This window comes from Phocoena phocoena, chromosome 11 (genome assembly GCF_963924675.1).
Source record: "Phocoena phocoena chromosome 11, mPhoPho1.1, whole genome shotgun sequence".
NCBI lineage: Eukaryota > Metazoa > Chordata > Mammalia > Artiodactyla > Phocoenidae > Phocoena > Phocoena phocoena.
Genome location: NC_089229.1, coordinates 96354376 through 96369715, shown reverse-complemented (window position 1 = coordinate 96369715; position 15340 = coordinate 96354376). Strand labels below are relative to the sequence as shown.

The 15340-nt window shown below is 56.2% G+C and overlaps 1 protein-coding gene across 1 annotated transcript; it reads left to right on the top strand.

The window, feature by feature from the left end:
- The first annotated feature begins 218 nt into the window (after positions 1-218).
- Positions 219-15164, top strand: PLEKHG6 (pleckstrin homology and RhoGEF domain containing G6). Its single transcript, XM_065888229.1, has 15 exons — positions 219-356; positions 1561-1716; positions 2275-2439; positions 2833-2928; positions 3220-3270; positions 3498-3647; positions 4484-4594; positions 4718-4867; positions 5051-5188; positions 5432-5551; positions 6865-6997; positions 7115-7230; positions 13432-13577; positions 14261-14953; positions 15155-15164. The coding sequence occupies exons 1-15, from the start codon at positions 219-221 to the stop codon at positions 15162-15164; spliced, it is 2373 nt and encodes a 790-aa protein (XP_065744301.1).
- The last annotated feature ends 176 nt before the right edge of the window (positions 15165-15340 follow it).

Here is a 15340-nt window from a genome sequence, read left to right as displayed (position 1 = left end):
GTAGATGAGGCAGCTGTGCTCTCCCAGCAAGTAGCCTTGGCCTTCCCTCTCCCCTTCCCTCTCTTCCCCTCCCCCTCCCTCCTCTGTCTCGAGCCTGGTGTCACCCACTGATCAAGGTTGGCCCTTCCATTCCTTATTTTCTCTCTGCAGCCTCAGCGGGTCTCTTTCTCCTGAACATTGGAGTTATGACCCTTGGGAGGTGACCCAGGAGAGAAGGGATGCACGCCTTTGATCCTCCCAATGAGGGTCGCCTCCAAGGACTGGTGGCCTCCCGCATTGAGACCTATGGGGGCCGGCTTCGGACCTCCACCCTGAGTACTCCTGGTAGCCTCTATCCCCGAGGAGGCCCCGTGCTGGTGAGTCCAGGCTGTGTCCCAAAGGTGACCGGGGTGGGGCAGGGGGGAGGACACCCAGGCTTTCAAGTCTCTGTCCCCTTGCCAGGCCTTGGACTGCTCTATTCTTAGCCCGCACCCCTGCCTTCTTTCGTGGGTTGTGAGGATGGCCGTGCTGGGCCAGGTTCCCGGGACTCCACACCCATCCCAGACAGATGGGGCAGGTGAGGCAGAGAGCCAGGAGGGGCCAGGCCCTCAGTGCTGTTAGACTGGTCACAGGCACAGAGCTGGTGGGGAAGGTCACCAAACCCAGGGTTTGGCACCTCCCAGACTCCCACCTCTACTTGGGAGGAGCTGGTGGGCTCCTTGAAACCTGCCTGCCTCTGAGTCAGGCCTGGAAGAAGAACAAAGGTTCAAGGTGTTCCTGCTCTACAGGTGGGGAGGGGTGTGAGGGCTTGCCCACCTCCACCCCAGCTCCACCCTCCTGTCGGCCTCCAGTGCTAACCAAAGAAATGGGCGTGGAGGTGCAGCAGTCTTTCTCTCAGTCTCTAGGCTCTCCCTCCACCTTGAGGTCAGTTCTGCTTCCGGCCGAGGGTACCCCCTGCCTGACTGGAGGAGGGTTTGGCCCTGGGAGGCAGCTGAGGGTGGGAAGGGAGACTAGGATGTCTGTGGGGTAAATCAGGCCATGGGCAGATCAAGGAATGTGACCAGGCCTGCCCAGGAGGAGACTTCTGGGCCAGGCCTCAGCTTCGCACACGGAAGGGCAGCCACTCCCAGCTGGATGGGACATGCCCCGGGGAGGAGGCCGCACGTGTGAGTGCCCCCATCCCCACGTGCGCAGGAGGCTGTGAGGGCCCCAGAATGCGTGTGCACCGGGCGCCGTGCAGGCACGGCCGTGGTGCAGGGAGCACACACGGGAGTGGGACTGGAGGGGGACACTGGGACACACGCAGAGCCTGGGCATGTGCGTGCCAGAGCTGCTGTTCTGCACGAGGCCCCCTGGGGACCTGGGCCCGGCGGGCCCCTGCCTGGCTCAGTGGCCTCCCTGGAAGTGGCTGCTGTGACTCAGGGCCACAGTGGCTCTCACCAAACTGGTTTGAGGGGAGAGGTGAGCCGGCCCAACTTGCTGGTGTAGGGGATGCTGTCCGGAGCCAAGCCAGGCCCCACTGATTGTCTGGGACTTCTGTGGGGAGAGGACACCCCCAGAACTCCCCCACTCCTCCTCCAGGATCCCAGTGGCCGACACCTCCAAGGCTATGTCCGCTTTACCAAGGGTTCTGGCCCGGCCCGAGGCCTGTCTCCCCTGAGGCTGCGAGAACCAGAGCCTGAGAAGAGGCATGGAGGCCCCTTTGGGGTTGGGACACCTCACTTCCCCAAACTCAAGGTAAGGGGTCCCTCTCCTCCCATCCCCAAGCTCACAGCCTGAGCTGCGACGTCCTCCAAAGACCATCAGAGCTGAGAACATGGGAGCCCCTCCAAGAAGCAGGGTGCGGCTCTGTCTAGAGACCTCTCAGGGGAGCATCTCTAAGCCAGGCTGCCTCATAAAGATGTCCGTTTGATGGGCAAGTGTCAAAATGTTCCTGAGACCACTGGTTCCCTAAGTCCCGTTCTGGTCTCCACCTGAAGGTCCCTCTGAAGGGTTCTGTCTCAGGAGAGCCCTGGAAGCTATCTTTCTGGTCAGGGAGCCCAGGTCAGACCCCTCTGTCCAGGGACCTTTCTGCAGACCTTTCTGCCTCTCCATGTGTGTTCCGGCAGCACCCTGTACCCTGTAATCCCAGCCAGGATTGATCCTTGTCCCTCGGGCCTGCATGTCCTCACGCAAGCTCAGGGCAACTTGCCAGCACACACACACACACACACACACACACACACACACACACACACACGCAGCCGTTCCCGGGCCAGGAAGCGGCCAGGACTAATCCCCTCTCGGTGCCCCCAGGAAGTCACCAGAGCCCACAAGCTGGAGGTGAGGCTGCACACGTTCAGCATGTTTGGGATGCCCCGCCTGCCCCCAGAGGACCGGCGGCACTGGGAGATCGGAGAGGACGGTGACAGCAGCCTGGCCATTGAGAAGTCCTGGAAGGAGCTGGTGCCTGGACACAAGGTGGGCCCGGGACACAGTGTCTGACCCCGTGGGGGTCCTAGACACACACACACACACACACACACACACACACACACACACACACACCCCTCACCTCTGCCCCGGAGGAGGGAAAGGCCTTGGGAAGTGGGGTCTGCAGGGACAGCACTTGGAGGCATCTTGCTGTAGCTTCAGATCCCGGCCCTGCCACATACTAGCGAGACCTCCGTCAAGACAGCAAACCTCTCTGCATCTCGGTCGCCTCCTCTGTGACCTGGGGATAACACCCCCTACACACTGGAGGATTGGTGGAGGGTTAAAGGTTTCTGTGCAGTAGATCTGGTAGCATTCAGCAGATGGCAGCTGCTGGTCTTGCCATCATTCCCCAGCTGAACCAGCCCTATCCCCACCCAGGAGATGAGCCGGGAGCTCTGCCACCAGCAGGAAGCGCTGTGGGAGCTACTGACCACCGAGCTCATCTACGTGCGGAAGCTCAAGATCATGACGGATGTGAGCCGCCCTACCCCCGCCACATCCCCGGCAGCCCCGCCCCCGGGCCCCATCCTTGGACCTTTACCGTGTCCCTCGAATCACTCCCCCCACCCGGTTCTCCAGACCGGAAGGGGCACGGCTGTTGGGGAGAAGGGGCAGGACATCAAGATCCCCCTGACCTGAGACCCGCCCGGTGTCTTGGGAGAGAGGCTCGCGGTATGAAGGTGGGGGTGGGGATGCTGTGAAGGGCTGGCTAGGCCGGGGTCTGAGAGGAGGAGGTCAGACGCTGAAAGCCCTCCCTGCATCCAGCTCCTAGCCGCCGGTTTGCTGAACTTGCAACGAGTGGGGCTGCTGACAGAAGTGAGTGGGCACTCGGGGTGTGGGACCCAGGGAGTGGGGGCGGGGTCACAGAGCGGAATTGCAACCCCCATTTACCCTGCCCTCCCCACTCCCCTCCTTGCTCTAGACCCCAAGCAGGCTGCAGGTCCCACCCAGCCCCTGCCACTCGGGCTTAGCCGTCCCTGCCTGCCCACCGCCCGTGCTGCCCGCAGGTCACCTGCCGAGGCATGTTCCGCTCCCTCCTCCAGGTGTCAGCTGAGACCCTGTTTGGAAATGTCCCTAGCCTGATCCGAGCCCACCAGAGCTTTTGGGAAGAGGTGCTGGGGCCCACCCTGGAGGAGACGCGAGCCTCGGGCCAGCCTCTGGACCCTGTCAGCCTGCAAAACGGCTTCCTGTCGGTGAGGCGGGGAGAAGGGCCCCATCTGGATGGGGCACGACTGGGAGAGCCCCAAGGGGTCCTGTCCGCTGGAATGCTCATACCACTGGCACCCTGCTGTGATCGAGGGGGTCCAAGGGCACGACCCCTACCCCTAAATACCACCTCACCTCTTACCTTCATTCCACCAGTGTGACCTCTGTCCCGAAGGTTCTTTGGGCTTCTGGAGCCCCCAGAGGGAGGGCAGCTATCTCAGGGAAGGGCTACACCTAAGCTCTCACCGACCATGAAATCTTATGTCCGGGACAGAGACCCATCGACAACAAGCAGCAGGGGCCTAAGCGACTTGCCCCTCAGGGGCCTAGGGGGAGGGGATGTGAAAGGCCACAGGGTACCCAGAGCGTGAAGGGTGATAAGAGAAAGCAAGAGGCCCAGGATCTGACTTCCTCCCAGTTCACTGGCCAGGGAAACGTGGCCTTGCAGAGTTGGATTGGGGTAGAGAGGCAGGGGGACAGTCTCCTGGGGGCCCTTTGTGGCCCTCTTCCCCAGGAGCAGGGCTCTGGGCAAGCCTCAGGTCACCACCCCGTGGCCGGGCTGAAATGGGATCCGCAGTGCCCTGAAAACGGTCCAGCTAAATTATTGATGGCGGGTGAGGTCCAGAGCGGTGGGGCGTGGCGGGGGCTGAGGATGGAGCTCAGAGGGCAGCAGCGGGTCGGCCCCTCGGAACCTCAACTCCTCCTTGGAATCCAGAGAGGGGGGCTGGAAGTGGGGGGGGGTTGGGATTGGCGGGAGCTGGACTAAGGATCTAGGCCAGGCTCCTTCCCCTGCCCGCTCCCCGCCCCACACCTGTCCCTCCAGTTCAGCCAGCGCTTCCAGCCCTACGTCCTGTACTGCCTGCGAGTGAAGCAGACCATGGCCTACGCCTGGAAGCAGCAGGACAACAACCCTCTCTTCCACACCTTCGTGCAGGTGGGAGAGGGGCTGCTGGGGAAGGGGGATGCGGCGGACCTTGCTCCAAGGCTGAGGGTATCCCCGGGGCGGGGCAGGAGGGTGGCTTGCAGCCCCCTGACCCCTGCCCACCTTCCCTGGCAGTGGTGTGAGAAGCACAAGCGCTCGGGGAGGCAGACGCTGGGGGACCTCCTCATCAAGCCCCACCAGCGCATCACCAAGTACCCACTGCTGCTCCAGGCTGTGCTCGAGAGGAGTCCCGAGGCCCGCGCCCGGGAGGCCCTGACCGCCATGGTAGGGGCCACTGGGGCTGGACCCTTGGGAGTTGGGGGCTGGTGAGTGGGGACGCATCTCCAGGGACTCTTGAGGTCTCTTTCCTTACGTGTGTGTGCCGGCGTGGCACTGGTGTCGTTGTCTGGGTGGGATGTACAGACGAGGAGCTGAGCTGTCCTCCCTCCACACCCCACCCTCACCTAGATCGCGGCGGTGGAGTCATTCCTCCGACACATCAACAAGCAGGTGCGCCAGGGTGAAGAGCAGGAGAGCTTGGCGGCTGCAGCCCAGCGCATCGGGCCCTACGAGGTCCTGGAGCCATCCAGCGAGGAGGTGGAGAAGGTGAGAGAGGCGGAGGGAAGGGGGCGTCCAAAAAAGCAAGGCCCCCAGGAAAACGGATGAAGCCGAGGCCTGCAGCGGGAGAGGCAGAGGTGCCGTGGGCTGTGTGTGCCCATCCTTCCTTCCCGAGGGTGAGGGTCCCAGGGGCCAGGTGCAAAGGAGTGAAACGAAGGCACTGGGATGCTTCCTGTCCTCCAAGAGGCAGGATGCCCAGTGCCCCGCTCCTGTGCTCTCTGCACCCCTCAGAACCTGCGTCCGTTCTCCACGCTGGACCTGATGGCCCCCATGCTGGGGGTTGCTTCTGAGCACACCAGGCAGCTGCTGCTTGAGGGGCCTGCACGCATAAAGGAGGGACGAGAAGGGAAGGTGAGGGGGCTGTGGGAGGAGCGAAGAAGATGGGAGAGAGCTAAGAGAAAGAAGGGAGAGACGGTGGGACACGGGATGCGTCAGAAGGCTGGGAATGGGAGAAGAGGGGTGTGTGTGTGTGTGTGTGTATGTGTGTGTGTGTCTGTGTGTGTCTATGTGTCTCTGTGTGTGTCTGTGGGTGTCCGTATGTCTATGTGTGTGTCTGTATGTGTCTGTGTGTGTATGTATGTGTCTGTGTCTATGTGTGTCTGTGTGTATATCTATGTGTGTGTCTGTATGTGTCTGTGTGTGTGTGTATCTGTGTGTATATCTATGTGTGTGTCTGTATGTGTCTATGTGTGTATCTATGTGTGTGTCTGTGTGTGTGTCTGTATCTATGTGTGTCTGTATGTGTCTATGTGTGTATCTATGTGTGTCTGTGTGTGTCTGTGTCTATGTGTATCTATGTGTGTCTGTGGGTGTATCTGTGTGTGTCTGTCTGTTTCTGTGTGTATCTATGTGTGTCTGTGGGTGTCCGTATGTCTATGTGTGTGTCTGTATGTGTCTATGTGTGTATGTATGTGTCTATGTGTGTCTGTGTGTATCTGTGTGTATATCTATGTGTGTGTCTGTATGTGTCTATGTGTGTATCTATGTGTGTGTCTGTGTGTGTGTCTGTATCTATGTGTCTCTGTGTGTATCTATGTGTGTCTGTGGGTGTCCGTATGTCTATGTGTGTGTCTGTATGTGTCTATGTGTGTGTCTGTGTGTGTGTCTGTATCTATGTGTGTCTGTATGTGTCTATGTGTGTGTGTCCCTGTGTGTGTGTCTATGTGTGTATCTATGTGTGTGTCTATATGTGTCTCTGTGTGTCTATGTGTCTCTGTGTGTATTTATGTGTGTCTGTGGGTGTCTGTATGTGTATCTGTGTGTGTGTCTGTGTGTGTCTATGTGCGTATCTATGTGTGTATGTGTGTGTGTATGTGTGTCTGTGCCTTTGTATGTGTGTGTCTGTGTCTGTGTGTGTCTGTGTGTGTCTCTGTGTGTGTCTGTGTGTGTGTCTGTGTCTATGTGTGTCTGTGTGTGTCTTTGTGTGTGTTTCTGTGTGTGTTGGGAAGAGGACGTGGTTCTGGCTTTGCTCTGCTTGCTGGCATGGCCCTGAGTCAGCCACTTTCCTACCTGTAAAGTGAGAGATGGGCCCAAAGCAGCACGGCTCCCAGCTGTCTTATCCCACAGCTCTGCACCCGCCCACACACCCATGCGTGAGCCCTGACCCCTGTCCCGCCTGCTCCCTGCTCCAGCTGACCCTCGTCTCTCTCTTCGCTTGCCCCCAGCTGGATGTGTACCTGTTCCTCTTCTCTGATGTCCTCTTGGTGACCAAGCCCCTTCGCAGGGCAGACAAAGCCAAGGTTATCCGCCCGCCCCTCATGCTGGAGAAGCTTGTGTGCCGACCGCTCCGAGATGCGAGTATGTCTTTCCTGGGGGAAACTTTTCCTTCTCCCTTCCCATCAGCTGGAGAAGGAGAGGTTGGGAAGGGGATCAGATAAAGTCCAGCCCTGGAAGCAGACCTTCTCCTCCACCCAGGCAGCTTCCTGCTTATCCACCTCACCGAATTCCAGTGTGTCTCCAGCGCCCTCACTGTGCACTGTCCCAGCGCTACAGACCGTGCCCTGTGGCTGGAGAGGACCCAGCAGGCCCAGGTATGTGAAGCCAGGTGTGGGAGCAGGGGGATGGCGGGGCCCCGGAGCTCAGATCCGGTGCACAAGAGTGGAGGAAGGGGAGAGAGAGGGTGGGGTGCACACAGCTTCAGACTGGACCTCCTGCCCCTCCGGTGCACCCTCGAGATGGAGACACAGCCTTGACCAACCTTAAGAGGATGGAAGAGGGACTTCCCTGACGGTCCAGTGGCTAGGACTCCACGCTTTCACTGCCGAGGGTGCAGGTTCAATCCCTGGTCAGGGAACTAAGATCCTGCAAGCTGCATGGTGTGGCCAAAAAAAAAAAAAGTATAAAAAAAAAGAGCACAGAAGAAAGCCTTTGGCCAGCTAGGGTACCAGTCCCTGGGAGAGCCGAGATAGCCTCCCCTGAAGGTTCCGGGGCTGTGAAACAATTAACTGCTGAACTTGAGCTTCCGTTCGGCAGACATGAACGGGGCACCTGCTGGGTGCGCACAGGCTGGGTGCTGGGGAATCAGAAAAGAATACAATGCCATTTCTTCCCTCACAGAATACACGCTGCAGCCTAGCTAGACAAACAAGTACGCAAATAACAGAAACGTGCGGACGGAACGGAGTTAGGACAGGGAAGCGAGTGGTTCGCTCTGCCTGGTGGGTTGGTTGGGAGAGGGACAGTGCAGAGGACAGGTGCTTCAGAGGACAGAGGAGGCTTCGCAGAGGAGCTACTTTCTGAGCACCGCGGGCGGATATCTAGGAGCACGTCAGGGGAACAAGGTGGGCAGGAAAGGCATTCCAGATGGAGAGCAGAGTGTGCGAGGGTCGGAAATCGGAAGCAGTTGTGTGTGTTGAGTTCACCATCAGCTGAGTGGTTGGCGTTACCAGGGCACCAAGCACAAGGGCGGCACAACGGCAGAGAGGCCAGGAGGGAGGTGCCACCAGGTCATGCCCATCCCTGGATGCCGTGCCGGGGAACTTGAACTTTGTCCTGCAAGTGACACAGAGGCAGTAAAAATGTTAACTAGTGGAGTGGAGTGATGCAGTGGGGACAGATTTATGCAACAAAAGCCGAAGGAGTTCAAAAGGAGGGAGACCCGGATGGAGCCATATTGGTTACAGCTTGGTGCCTTAAAGCAACAGAAACATTCTCTCGCAGTTCTGGAGGCGGGAAGTTGAAAATCAACATGTCAGCCGGGCAATGCTTCCTCTCCATAGCTCTAGGGGAGCATCCTTCCCGGCCTCTTCTGGCTCCTGGGGGCTCCAGGTGTTCCTTAGCCTATGGCAGCATCACTCCACTCTCTGCCTCTATCTTCACGTGGTCTTCCTCTCCATGTGTCTCTGTGTCCCAATCTCCCTTTACTGTCTCTTGGAAAGACACTGGTCATTAACCCAAAATCCAGGATGACCTCTTCTTGAGATCCTGCACTGAGGGTCTATGCACATCTGCAAAGACCCTTTTTCGAAACAAGGCCACTCACATTCACAGATTCTGGGGGTCAGGACCTAGACCCATCTTTCTGGGGCCACTATTCAACCCACTACAGGAGCAGGATTGCCAAAGAAGAGGGAAGATTTGAGTTGGACTTTAAGGATGGGGAAGACCCTGAGCAGAAGACTCAAGGGAGAAATTGGGCTGGATTTATTTGGGGGACAACCAGCATGTCTGTCTGAGTCTGGAGGGAAGGGTTTTGTGTGGAGCCAGTGATGAGACGCCAAGTTCTAGGGGACCCCAGCGCCTGTAGAAGAGGGTGGGCTGGACGAGACTGAATTGAATTGGGTTGCCAAGTTGACACCAGAGCCACCATAGATTCTTTGAGCAAGGGAAGGCCATGGTGAAATCCGTGTGTTTTGTCTTGAACTGTCAGGTGGCAATGTGACAGGTGGGCTGGGGGCAGGAGAGATTGGTGGCAGGAGATTTCCCGTACTAGTTTGCGGATGAAACATAGAGGTTGAGTGCCACGGCCTTAGGGACATGGTGCAAAAAAAGAAGAAAAGAAGAAGAAAGGAGCTGAAGAAGAAAGAAGAGACAGGTGAGCCTTAGGGAGACCGATAGAAGCCTCTACCGAGCCCATGGTTCAGACCCCAGCTCTGCCCCTTACTAGCTGGGTGACCCTTGGTGAGTTATGTGGCCTCCCTAGTCTTCCGTTTCTTCACCTGCAAAATGGATATAAATAATAACAGTCCTTGTCTCATAGGGAAGATTCAAAGAAACCATTCAGATTAAGTAGGCAACTTGGTGCCTTGGTAACTCAGGACCACAAGGACAAAGGATGACTTGCTTCCGAGGTTCCTGTGTGAAAGGCTGCTTTGGCAATGACAACTGGGATCATTAGAAAGGGAAACCTGTTTGTCTAGTTGTTGCTTCCTGGGTGGCGTGGGGCATGGGTAGCAAGGTTTACTTTTAATCAGAAGCACTTTGGAAATGAGGTAATGGGAGACAGCCAAGTGGAGACCTTTCAGGGGTTTGTGGAAACACAGACTAGAGTTCAGGCGAGAAATGAGGGTGAACTATGAAAATTGCTAAGAGAGCAGATCCTAAAAGTTCTTTTCGCAAGGAAAAAACTGTAACAACGGTGACGAATGTTCACTAGACGTCGTGTGGATCACTTCATATGTACACAAATGTGGAATCATTATGTTGTACACGTGAAACTAATATGTCAATTACACCTCAATTTTTTATAAAAAGAAGAGGCATTTTGAACAAGAAATCATAGTGTAGACGATTTCTAAAGAATGCAACCGCACTATTTTTAAAGAGTTTAAATCAAAGTAGTGCTACTCATAGGACTTGCTTTAATGAGCAGATTATAATGATTTGCCGTTTGCACATCGGGTAATTAGGGCTTTGAAACTTTGGAGGATGCGTAAAAACAGTCTTGTCCTTTAAACAATTTTAAGCATTCTTCCCACAGTCTTACCTATGGCATCGTATCAAGATGTGGAGAGCTTATTCGAGAAAAGGAAAACCAGAGCTTAGTCTCTGTTTAAACACTGTACTTAAAGATTCGGAATTATGAGAGTAAAAAATAAATAGGAGGTTTATGCCATTAAAAAAATAAAAGAAAAAAGGATGAAAGATCTTGAACCTCAAGATCTTGTGTCCTCCAGCCCTTCGGGGCTGTCATTTCCTTGGATACCTAAACACGATGGTGACAGCGTCCAGGAAGCCAGAGGTAGGGGACAGGGTGTGGGTCATCTGCCCTGACCCCTGCTCCAGGCCGGATCAGAGTCCCCTCTCTCTTTGCAGTGGGGCCTCCTCTCTACACCACCGCCCCCCAGCCCAAGAAGAGACCCCCCCCACCTTCTCCTTAGAACCCCCAGGGGAACCACTAAAGATTGCTGGTATTTTATTACACAAACTAATTTAGCCCCCAGGAGTTTTACTCCACGCTAACTGAGGTAGAGAAGGCATTTCCAATACCTAACCGAGCAGCGCACAAGCTCCCCACGTCCCCTTGCAAAACCAAGAACCCTGAAACTTTGAAATGAGTTTGTCCTCCTACTGCCTCACACCAAAGTCTTAGGGAAAATCCTTTTCGCAGTTACCACCAGTCCTTGTAAACTGAAGAGGACCGTAGAATACCTACTGATCCTAGGGGTCAGGGTGTTTTTTCTCCGCCTTACAGAATCGTACATATGTAGATTTATTCCTAGCGGGTCTGTCTGTGTGGCTTCAGCTTTTAGAGAAAATGAGCTTCTCAAGAGGAGAGACACTGAATCTTGGGAAATGCCCATATTTAGGGGCTGGGAAGAGGAAAATGAACCAGTGCTGGGAACAAGGAGCTATCAGAGACGAGGCCAAGACGTGAACGGAGGAAAGAGGTGGGCTCGGAGGGCCCGCAGCCCAGCTCTCACTCATTATCTGCGTCAATTCTCTCAGCTCCGGCCCCACCTGGGAACTGCAGGGATGATGGGACCCACCTTGCAGGACAGACGGGAGAGTTATGTTTGTAAGCTACTTGACACGCGCCCGGCACTTCATGGGGGTCCCATACATGTTTGTTGTCAACTTTAGAAGTGCCAACATCTTCTAAAGGCCAGGGGTGCCCGGCCGAGGGCACCTTCAAGAGATGGTTTTCGTCCGTGATGGGAGACTTGGGGAGGGCAGCGGGTGAATTTGGGAGCCGCTCCAGGGGCAGCAGGGAGAGGAGGCATTTCTTCCCAAGGCTTCAGTTCCCCACCAGGGCAATGAAGAAGAACCCTGGCGTCGGGGGAGCCCTCCCTTTTCCCGGCTTTGTGGGGCTGTCACATTCAGGCCCAGGTACCAGTTTCCTCTTCCTTTCCCACCCTGCCCCCAACACGTCTCTCCTCCTACCCAAGCTGTGAAAATCCTCCCAGGGTTGCTAGAGAGCCTTTGGGGTGGCCGGGGGCCCTTCAAACAGCCCGGTCCCTGGCACCTGAGGTGTCGGGTCCTCCATCCCCACCCCACCCCTTGCCTCCCTGCTTCTTCCCAGGTGGGCCCACGGGAGAGTTTAGTGGAGATGCTTGTATGGGACAGACGTTCCTTCCAGACCACCCCCCAGCTGCCTTCCTCCCAGTTCTTTTCCTCCACACACCATCTCTATCCTGGACATCCCAAAGATAAACTTGAACTTGAGTCATATGGGGCCAAAGGGCATCTCAGCAGGCTGCCCCAGCCTCACCCTGACCCCAAGAGCGGCTCCTCCCACCCTCGTTACTCTGCACGGCTGGGAGATGCGGAAAAGGTCACAGGACCTGGCCTGGTGTGCTGGTCTCCTGCCCCCAGACACCATCATCCCTGGCTCTGGCCGACAGTGCAAGTCTTGTGAGACTGCTGAGAATCCTTGCATGAGACCGTGGCTGGGAAGCCAGGGCAGGAAAATTGGAAATACAAGGCTGAGGTCATTTTCCTGTCCCTGTTCATCCTTTTCTCCAACATGTCTCTTGTACAGACCCAGCTACCCCCCACCCCGTTGTGTTTCTGGAGAGGCTTTGGGAAGGTCCAGAGTTGCCTAAGAATTGCTGTTCATATACCTGAAGGGGGTGAGGGGAGGGGCATATTCAAATTACTTTAATAACCAGAATGGAACGGGCATCAACCAATCAGAGTAGAGCTTGGGGAGGCGGGGATAGGGTGGGTGGGTGGTGGTGGTGATGATCCTAGAGGCCCCCTGCTGTGCCAGATGTTATCCCTCCTTTGCTGGATCTTGGAGGGCAGGGTAGTCCTGGTGAAGGAAGGTGGGAGGCTTGGGCAGTAGCCCTTTGCTCACCAGCATGAAAGTACTTCAATATGTGCACAATGATAAGGCCATTCCAGCCGGTGCTGGTATCAGCACCGCCCCCAGTAGCCTCCACCACCTCTTTTTGCCAAGCCTCCGCCTTTGGCCTCTCCAAGGGTTCCCTTGCCATCCCTCCCCTCCCCCAAGAGAAAGTTGTCCTTTGGTAATTCCTGACCCTTTCTAAGGCTGCCCTTGAAAAATAGTGCAGTTACTGAACTAGGACTCACAGAGAAAGACCCAGCCCCAATTCTGCTTCTCTCTACCTGTGCGCCCTGGATCAAGTCCACTCATCTTTCTAAGTCTTGTTTTCCCATCTGTAAAATTGGCTAATACACTGCAGGGTGATGGTGTGTGTCAAATGACCGCCTGCATGTAGAGGTGCTTCATAAACCACTTCTCAGATATTACTATTTTATTCCGGTGGCGCCTGTATGAAAATGCTGAGGAAGACAAAATATAATGTATCCTCTCTCCATTCCTCTTGGGGTGGTCTTGTTGTCAACTCTGAAGGACAACAAAGTCCTCAACCCAGGACAAAGCCTGCCCCTGCCCACCCTGGTGGTAGGAGAAAGAGTAACCTGAGGGCCCAGCATCATTCAGAGCAATTATGCCACCATCACCACCAATCAGGGAGGACTTCCTGAAGGAAGAAACAGACCAGACCTTGGCTTGCCAAGGGGATGTGAGAGGCAGGAAGAACGTACAAGTAGGAAAAGGGGCCTTATGTTTACCCCACACATCCTAGGACCAGCTCAAGAGTTCAAACACTGGCTCCGTCCTACTTTCCCGCGGCATGACCGTGGCAGTTACTTAACCTCAGAGTCTCTGTTTCTCAGGAGTAAAGTAGGAGCAAAAACATCTGCCTCATAGGGCGGCGGTGGTGAAGAGAGAGCAAGATAATGTATGTAAAGCACTTAGCATGGTGCCTGGCGTACAGCAGGTGCTCTATAAATGAGAGCTCTTAACGAAAGTATCCCCACCCCAGGTCACCCTGCAAAAGCTGAAGGCAGAGGAGTACATCCAACAGAAGAGGGAGCTCCTGGCCCTCTATCAGGACCGGGACGGGGAGTCCCCAGGCCCCAGGCCCTCCATGCCTTCGGTGGAAGGCTCTGAGAGCAGCACAGAGGGAAGGTAAGACCTACAGGGCGTACAAGGCCTCCCAGAGGAGGGGGGCTGCAGGCAGGGAGGGAGGGCAGAGGAGCCCACAAGGTTGGGAAATGGTATTACAGCTTTTGGGGGGACTGGGACCAGACTGAGGAACCCAGGCTACAGGTTGACACCAGCCGTGCGAAAGGCCACATGAGACAGCCTATGGGGTTAGCCAGCCTACGGCTGGCACAGGGTGAAGGAAACAGGCACGAGAGGCACAAATTCCCTGAGAGAATCAGGTTCCCCAGGCCGGGGATGGAGAGTGAAGGCCAGTATGGGTTTGCGGAATGTCAGAACTGCAGGGACCCGGCTAGTTCAAATCCCCAGAGAGCGTGAGAGTTTCACCCAAAATAACACAGCTGTTGAGCAGCAGGGTTATAGAGAAAAAAAGACTCCATCACTGGGGGATAACCTCAGGGGAGCTCGGGAAGCACTCAGCAAATACTTGATAACAAGTTTCTGGACTGAGTGCAGGGGCTAAAATGCCTTAAAGGAGCTTATAGTCTAGCCAGTGAGATGAGAAAAACAATCAGTGCGGTGTAAGAGTGATACCAAAATAAGTCTGGAGGAGGGCCCATTTCTGGATGGAGGGATCAAGGTAGACTCCCTGGACTTGGAACTTGACCCCTCAGCATCTGACTCTGACCATTTGCTAGTAACTGTAGGACTCCTGAGTCCTCGACCGTCATCCCCCAGCTGGTGGTGACAGAAGACACAGATGAAGGTGCTCCCTTGGTACCAGATGATACCTCGGACTCTGGCTATGGCACTCTGATCCCAGGCTCCCCCAAGGCGTCCCACTTTCTGCCAAGCCGTCTACGCTCCAAGGTCCTTCGGCAGGACCCTCGCCGCACCTTCTCCACCCTGGACCTCCGAGATGTTCCTTTGCATCTCCACCCTCCTGACCCCCAAGCTCCCCAACGCCGAAGCACCCCTGAACTGCCAGAGGCAAGTGTCCAGAAAGGAGGCAGCCTTCCCAGGGGAGACCCACCGACCTGGTCTGAGGAAGAAGGCGGGACCTCGGTTGGAGAGAATGTGGTAGTGGAAACCTTACATAGGGCCCGACTTCGGGGGCAGCTCTCCCCCTCCCTGACCCACACTGACTCTTCTGGGGAAAGCCCCTGGGAATCCTCATGGGATGAGGAAGAGGGGCCCTTCCTGGGACCCGGCTACAGCCCCTCCCCTCACCCGCTCCGGGCCGAGGACATGCTCCAAGAGATCCGGGAGGAACTGGCCAGCCAAAGGATTGAGAGAGTCCCCGAGCCTGGGGACAGCAGACCTCGGAAGCTGACTCGGGTCCAACTGCAGAGGATGCGGGGGCTTCACGTCATACACCTGGACACGCCCCTGTCCACATCGTAAGTGCAGAAGGGAAGCTGGCGTGGGATGGAGCGGAGGGGAAGGCCAGTATGGAGCCAGAGGGGATGCCGGGGCAGGGGTGGGGGTGGCGGGACAACACAGGAGGGCAGGACCAGAGGGGGGTCATGGCGGGGAGGGGCCTTTAGCCTCACTCTTCACCCCATGTCTGCCTACCTGACACCTGCCTCTTGCCTTTGCAGAGAGGCGTGAGGGAATACCTCCCTAAGAGTGCTGGTCACCACCTCCACCCCTGGATTCTACCTCAAGGACACTTCCCCAGGCACCCTGCCCTTCCTGCTCTGAGGACTTTGGGGATCAAGAGCTGTACACCGATGTGCCACAGACACACGAGTCCCACATAAAGTTGTGCATAAAGATGGCCGTCC

Excerpts from the sequence above, each read along its gene's own strand:
- PLEKHG6 (XM_065888229.1), top strand. The coding sequence starts at position 219 with ATGCACGCCTTTGATCCTCCCAATGAGGGTCGCCTCCAAGGACTGGTG. Across the intron at positions 5,552-6,864 it reads AGGAGGGACGAGAAGGGAAG|CTGGATGTGTACCTGTTCCT; the intron begins GTGAGGGGGCTG and ends GCTTGCCCCCAG. Across the intron at positions 13,578-14,260 it reads GAGAGCAGCACAGAGGGAAG|GACTCCTGAGTCCTCGACCG; the intron begins GTAAGACCTACA and ends TAGTAACTGTAG.